This window comes from Nilaparvata lugens, chromosome 4 (assembly GCF_014356525.2).
Source record: "Nilaparvata lugens isolate BPH chromosome 4, ASM1435652v1, whole genome shotgun sequence".
NCBI lineage: Eukaryota > Metazoa > Arthropoda > Insecta > Hemiptera > Delphacidae > Nilaparvata > Nilaparvata lugens.
This window is the reverse complement of record NC_052507.1, coordinates 55,037,563-55,045,572: the sequence shown is the minus strand read 5'-3', so window position 1 is coordinate 55,045,572 and position 8,010 is coordinate 55,037,563. Positions and strand designations below refer to the sequence as shown.

General features: G+C 35.9%; 1 protein-coding gene across 1 annotated transcript; it reads right to left on the bottom strand.

The window, feature by feature from the left end:
* Nucleotides 1–938: 938 nt before the first annotated feature.
* On the bottom strand, nt 939–6,387 carry LOC111063512 (myosin-9-like). The gene is made up of 5 exons (XM_039425900.1): nt 5,959–6,387; nt 5,615–5,737; nt 3,952–4,216; nt 2,657–2,893; nt 939–1,132 (listed from the first exon to the last, which is right to left on the bottom strand). Exons 1-5 carry the CDS (start codon nt 6,034–6,036, stop codon nt 939–941), a joined length of 897 nt encoding a protein of 298 aa, XP_039281834.1. The 5' UTR covers nt 6,037–6,387.
* Nucleotides 6,388–8,010: the final 1,623 nt, after the last annotated feature.

Genomic DNA, 8,010 nt, shown 5'->3' with positions numbered 1-8,010 from the left:
CGGATTTATTGTAACAGTCATGCAGGAACGTGTAAATTATTTTTAAAAAACATTTGGAACTATCACTTGAATTGACATTCACTAAGGCTGACCACTAACGGTAGAACATGCATACCATGCACAGTCGTTTTAAATTATTGTGTCATCACAGCTGTGATCACCGCGAAACGCTTCGAGGAGGGATGAGAGGTGGTATTATGGAGAGGATAGACTGGAGGTGGTGAAGGAATATAAATATCTGGGAGTTGCAAAAATTTTTGAGTTTAGTTATCTCCAATTTTTGTTATTTCTTCTTCGCTTCTCCATTTGAGATCCAATTATTTCTCCATCATTATAATTTGTGATTTTCCAGAGGTTTATCAATTGTTATTGGTTGTTTATTTCATGTCAGAAGCCTCTCGCTGATGATGAACATGTGTGTGTATGTGTTCATGTAAACATGAGATGCAGATTTATCATGCATGTTCCAACCGTTAGTGGCCAGCCTAACAATTCTTTATTCTCATGAAATAGACCCTAGATTGTGAGATAGATGTTGAACACATATTTTTGATTATCTAGTTTATTTGAACACTTTTTCAACGACATGAAAGATTATTAATTTTATGTGAATAAAACCAAAATAGTTTATCTCATTATTATCATTATTATCTCATTATCTCATTAAATATTGTTTGAATCGGTTCATAAACTATAATGAGATTCACTTTGAACTGCTGCTGTTGGCATTGGTTGAGTGCATGGCAATGATGTTCATGCCAAAAGCTTAAGATGAATCACATTATAGCAGTCCTTGATTAAACAATAAATTAAAGAATATCTAGTTTAATTTGGAGTAGGGGTTTGAGACGAGCCAGTCTCATCGTTCCACATTTTAATGTATATAGTCATAGCCACCTCTAATACAGAGGTATTAGAGGTGGCTATGATATAGTTCATCAAATGATTTTGTATGTGTATGCAATGTAGAATAGGCCTGAGTTTCCTACCTTTTCTATGAGTTCCATTTGTGATGTTATCATTTGCAGTCTGCTTTCATAGTCTTTTTTATTCAAGTCAGCTTCTTGTGAAACCTGTTTGCCAGCTTCATCAATCAGTTCCATCAATTCTTTTTTTAATCTTCTGCATTCGTCTGTAAGTGTAGTTATAAATATAATTGGATTGCTATTATTATGTATCAAAATACATGGATTGCTAAACTAATTACGGTTATATTCTGTTAATTTATTTATTCATCTATTGACAAATTACATAGTCACATTTGTGGATATCATTTTTTAAACAATATACTAGAACAATTCCCATGAAATATTCCAATTCCAAAAAATAAAGTTTATCAAGCCAATATTTCAGTCAATTCAATTATTAGCCAATTCCAAATTGGCAAGACTCTTTCTTAATCTAATTATCCTGTGACGTATTATTTTATTCTGTTATATTCAATTGTTCAATAATTGAGTTGTATGGGGTCAATCCAGTTATCAGTGTAGTATTGAATTTATTATGTTATAATGTAATTTTCTTGTGCCATACATTTCCTTACAGTCACTCTTCTTATGGATTGTTACCTGTAAGTGCCCCCCCCCCCCATCCAATTTGAATAACATGTGTTGGTCTATGGGCGTTTAAGCGTCATAAAGGTCTGCCATTGGATTCAGTAAGAGAGATGGAAGCACATATCTGATGCTAGAACAATCTAGTAGTTTGATAGATTGTTCTGTTATCTATGGTTGTAGTTTATGTTTGAATAAGCTTTTGAAGCAAATTACTGTAATGGAGTAATAATAGTTGGATACTATAATGTTAGAAAAATATAGGTTGAACTTTGCATGCATATGATTTTTGGTTAAAGTGATTCTTCTCCCTCGAGGAAATTGTTGTATGGCAACAGACATAACTCTGTAGGATTGGTTTCCAGGTACCCACGTTCAATGTCAGAAGAGTTAGGACCTTTCATGTACCAAGGTCAAGGACCCTTCATAACTTCTGCTCTCTACTTAATAAAGTTCTGAGGCTATTCAATAGCGTTTGTGAAGGTGTTGATGTGCATGGCCCTATTAGTGAGGTTAGAAGGCGCATTATTTAGGCTATTCCTCATTGAATTCAGTGGCAGAATAGATCCACTTAATATGATGTCCATACATCTTATTAGTTTTATAGAATAAATCAAACCTACAGTTTAAACTCCTCAACTATTATACTTGAATATTTGTTATTATTAACGCTTTTTTTTCTTTGCTCCTCTGTTTTCATCAATTCCCTTTCCACAGTGGTACAAGTTTTCCCTTAACCTGTTTCTATGCTCAATTGTATTCTTTTTATAACTTATTATCCTCATTCTGTATTTATTACTTATAGGCTACTTAGATTACTTTCAATATGCTATCATATTTTTCTTATGTACGGTATTTGAAAATTGCATGTACTGTATCTCTTATTTTTTTTAGTAACTTGCTTAATACGATTGTAAATTTTAGTGAAGACTGTTTTGTACTTAATACCTATAGTCTTCTTTGTTCTGTAATAAATAAATAAATTTTTCTACCCTCAGCAAGAAAGAGTTAGCAATACTTTAGTAGTCCCTAGATACACAAACAAGTATTCAATTTGTTGTTAGAAAAGCTTTAATTTTTTCAATGTAATTTGTTTTTCTTACTTTCAAGCATAGCTTTCTGGTAATCGACAGTCTGCTTATCGACCAGAGTCGACTCAACGAGAGTCACAGCTTCAGCCACTTTTTGTCTGGCGGCCATTTCTTTGGCACTGAGCTGATTGGCCAAATCGGTGGCTCGCTCCAGAGCCAGCTGCAGTTCGGACAACTGCCGTTCGCTCGTACGCCATCTGTCGGTCAGCGAGTGAACCTGCCGCTCCAGTTCGTCCTGGGTCGGCCGGACTAGAACAGTACAAGAGATTTTCGAATCGAATGCAATACAGAGTACAAATTTGTAATGGAAAATACGTTGAATAGATAGTGGTACAGAAAAATATACTATTCATACAAACATTATTCGTCTAAGGAGGTGATAAGTTGTTATTGGGGAGGGGAGAGGGGTTTGATAGATAAAATAGACGTTGTACTATCGGTACTTCCGTTGGAAGGGTTTCCACAATTGCTAACAGATAACAATGCTAACAGTCAATCATAAGCGTCAAAAAAAATCCAGTACTTCAAAAAGCCTCTACTTAGTGGTCTATTGTTATTCTTATTCTTTCAGCTTTATAATTTTTAGAAAATTTATTTATTTATTCGTTGATATAATACAAATCATATGAATATGATCGGGATAGAACAACAGGCATAGCCCAAAACTATTCTGTTCCCAAATTTTGATAAATAATGAAATGTCCAAAAAAATAGGTTATGTTCTTACTGAGGAAATTGCCCACAATAAGCTTTTTATAGCTTTTTTTCAACACTTTAGTCACATATGTAGAATTTTCCCACGATGAAACTGTGTTTTTATTTCATCTCTATAAAGTTATTATTACATCTTTGTTGAGTATTTGTAATCTGTGAAACTTCATTTAAACATTCATTACACATCGATTCACCATTTTTTCAACTACAGTATGTGTATTTTACATGGTGACTCTTACATTAGCATATACATTATACTAAATTGAAAAGACTCTCTCTGTTTGATAATTTACATCTCATTATAAAGTCCACTATTTGGCTGATTACATTGTAGATTAATTTAAATTTTAAACTGTAATTATTATGAAGTCTATACTTTGTAAGAGAGTACCTATATAGAGAAAAGAGAGGAAGACTATCATTTCAAATTCGGAGTCACTAAATCCATATTAATAAGATATTTTTTGTAGGATAGTTTCAATCATCAATCTGTTTTTCAATAATCATTCATACGGAGATTTTTTCAAATGTAAAGTATGATGTGCATTGGAATGAGTGAATTCATATTAAATATCTTCTGAACTCTGACTGACCTAGCTCCAGCTTCTTCTCCAGTTCCAGGCACTTTGTCTCAAGAATAAGGCACTTTTCCTTGAACTCAGTCTCCCTCTCACATACAGATTCATACTCAATTTTCAACTCCCGATACACGTCAAGTTTTGCATTCAGTTCAGCAATTTGCAGCGATTTTTTCTTGTTCTCATCAATTTTTGAACGCAGCTCAGCAGCGACTGTCCGCAATTTCTCTTCTAAAATATTGATGGCCTCTGTGTAGTCACTTTGCATTTGGTACTGGGCCTGAAAGTAATCAGTTGAGTTATTTCACTATAGGCCTATTAATTATTGTAAGCAGACATCCATTAATTACTGAATAAATTGTATTTATAATAGCCCCCTGTGGGTTGGGGGAGCTTTGAGTCGATCATCGTACTCAAGAATGTGTTGAAAACCAGAATTCACCCACAGTATCCATGCTTGTCGTAGGAGGCGACAACAATGGACCTCAAGGCAACTCCAGAAGTTGCCTTCAAGTTTCAAGTTTTTATTGGGCCAGTTGAACATAGAAGTTACATATAGCCAAGTCACAATTCACACACAATTCACCTTGCCTTCAAACCCATGGGATCTGCCCCATCAGGGTAGTTTCGGAGGGGCAAAAAAAACCCCAAGAGTCCAAAGATGGGTGAAACTCCAGGCACAAATGTAGTTCAAGAGGCTAAGTCGAGGGTGACCAGGTGCCCTAGAGACAATTTGGCGACACCTCCTTCAGCGCTAGGACCTACAAAGAAGCCAGAAGTGGAACTCATAGGTCACGAGTTTGTGGGTGGAGACCAAAACTCACCACTGCTCAGAGAAGGGCGGCCATTCAGCCAAAACTTCTTGAGAGATTCTTTTGACCCTGCAGAGTTTCAAATGGGCAAAAAGAAAAACCCAAGAGACCAGAGATTGGTGAAACTCCAGGTACAAATGTGGGTCAAGAGGCTGAGTCGTGGGTGGCCGGGCGCCGGGCGCCCTAGAGGCAGTTTGGCGTCCCCTCTCTCAGCGGAAGGACCTACAAAGAGGCCAGGAGTGGAACTGAGGCCATTAGGCCTATTAGGAAGTGGAACGCGGCCATTTAGGCAAAACTTCTTGAGAGAGGTGAGGCTTCTGACCCAGCGAAGTTTCGAAGGGGCAAAAAGAAAAAACCCAGAAGACCAGAGCTGGGTGAAACTCCAGGCACATGGGGTGGGTCAAGGGGCTGATTCAAGGGTGGCCAGGCGCCCTAGAGGCAGCTTGGCCACCCCTTCCTCAGCGATAGGACCTTCATAGAAGGCCAGGAGTGGAACTCACGTGGACACGAGGACTAATCAGTCTGAAGAGACTGCCAGGCATATCACGCTGGATTGCAACAAGCAACAGGGTGATGAATGGGATGTTAGTATAGGGGAAAACCCCTGGTTCTTGTAAAGAACACAGGTATTGGTTTGCCTAACTTTGCCTACTTGAGAACACAATAAGCTTGGTTGAGGTGTGGGGTTCTTTGAACCTTTGGATCCTTGAATCCGTCCCTTCAAAACAATAGCCTATTAGAAAAAAAACCAATGGACTTCGAAAAGAATGTTTTGAAAATATTCGGCTAAAATCTAGACTACCTACTAATTGTAGACTAATTTCTAATGATAAATTCTATTGGGCTACGGTACATTAAAGACTCACCTCTTTGATTCGTCTTTTAAACAATTCAAACTCTTTACCGCCTTCTCTGGTTTCCAATTCTTCCTCCAACGTTTCAATTGTTTGCGAACTAACTTTGTACATGTCAATTGCTAGATCTTTCTCCTGTAATAAAAGAATTTAATATCAACAAAATTGTAAAGTACCCTACGCTACATTTCAACAGAGAGGAGTTAGTAATTACTTATTACTTGTTTAATCAGTGATTTCAACTAAAAAGCCAATTGGTTTAGATTTTCTTGTAATATCAACAACCACTGATTTTTATTTATAAAGCTTATTATTTGTTAAATATTGTGATTTGTAAAAACCAATCAAACACTTACCGCATTAACTGTTTTCAAAAGACGTTGGAGATTTTCAACTTCCGATGCACATTTGCATTTATCACAACAGAATTCCATCTTGATTTACTTAAATTAGGCGTCTAAATCTTATTTGAAAACATTTTATTGGATTATAAAATGAAATATTGTATTAAAGGACAAAATTATTACAATAACTGATTAGGCTTAGGCCACCGCTTAAAACATCAAAATAGGAGTTCATTTGTTTTGAAAAACTAGGGATATGGTTTCATTTCATACTACCAGACAAATTTCTTCAACGATTTTATTTCTATATTACCTACTATTTAGTACATTTCAAACACAAATGAGTTGTTAAAAATAAAAGCGCACAATACTCAATAAAAAATAAATTGGAAAGACCGTTACTTTTAGGTTATGTTTACTACTGCAGCTGCTTTTCTTTTTTGACCTATTTTTTTCGACTTTTCTAATGTCGATTTTAAAATCAACAAGTCAACTTATACCGGTTATCGATTTTACTGTATTGATGTTCTTCAACCTTCAGAATTTGTCGATTTCATAATCGACTTTTCAACTTTTATCAATACTCGATACTATATTATCGATTCTTTGCGCTGGCGCGTATTTGAAATTAACGGTACTTGAATTTTACAGCTATAAAAAATTTGACCTCTCAAATTTTTTAAGAAACAAGCTTAGTGCCGGTTGCACAAAAGCCGGTTAAATTTTAACCGTAATTAATTTCACGAGAGCCAATCAGAGAAGGCCTTTTTGATAAGACGGCTTCTCTGATTGGTTCTCGTGGAATTAATCACGGTTAAAATTTAACGGGCTTTTGTGCAACCGGCACTTAGTCTTTTTTATAAGACGGCTTCTCTGGTTCTTATGGAATTAATCACGTTTAAAATTTAGCCGGCTTTTGAGCAACCGGCACCTTGTCTATCATCCGACAAAGCAGATACCGCGTAGCAGGTAGCACTATCCTATTCTAGCTCCGGAACGTTGCAACATGGCTTTTTAAATAGGCTATACTTGATTAACAAAATATTTTATCTCAATTATAAAAATCCTTGTTGTTTTTTTAATAAAATATAATTGATTATTTCAAATAGAATAAACAATTAATATTACATTAAATATATACCTACCCGTATCAGCTATATTCTATAACAGGCAGTGGCAAAGCAGAGAATTATTAGCAGCTCTGTTTTCCTATCCTTCTCCACTGCCATTATAACGTGAGCCTCACTATAGAGCCATTACTTTCCAACTCATCCCATTCCACCTTTGCAAAACACATTATCTTCACTGACCACACTATCCACCTAGCATAAACAATAGGTAATCATGGAATTGCACACAAAAATAGGAAATTTGATGTACTGGAACAGTTTAAAATATACAAGCACACAATACATCAGCTCAACTATATCCTAAATGATTGAATCAACTTTTCCTCTCTGTAAGAATTGAGTACCTATCACTGAACAACTTTTTACGAACTGGGTACTGAGTAAGAGGGTTTGTATTTTGTTGCCAACCCAGTTAAAGGAAGCATAATTACTTGGCCTATTTAAGAAAAGGAATGAACTCTTCACATTTACCGCCGTATCCTTTTCACCCCCAACCCTAACAAATGCTCACCTTGTTATGTATATTAATAAAATTGAAGTCTCTTATGGGTTTGCCAAAATGTGCAATATCATCATGAAATATGTTGCCAGTCATAATACGTGAGTAATTTTTTTACAAAAAGTTTACGTACTTTTCGCTTCGAAAAATGAGGAAGGAACATTCACTCCTGATATGAGTAGGAACTTTATCAGCCTTTAATGAAGTTGGCTAATTTATTTGTGTAAGTCCAGTACTATATGAAAAATATTCTCTTCTGAAATGTCTCAAAAGCTTTAGGGCCGAGACACAAGAGGCGTTTTTTAGACGAGTCAGACGCTGAATGGGTTGACGTATTGATGATCAGCTAATTGGAGAGGTTCCTGTCCTGTCGTGTCAAGCCGACTCGTCTGAAAACACCTCGTGAGTCTCGGTCCTTAGTTTAAAATGTTTTAA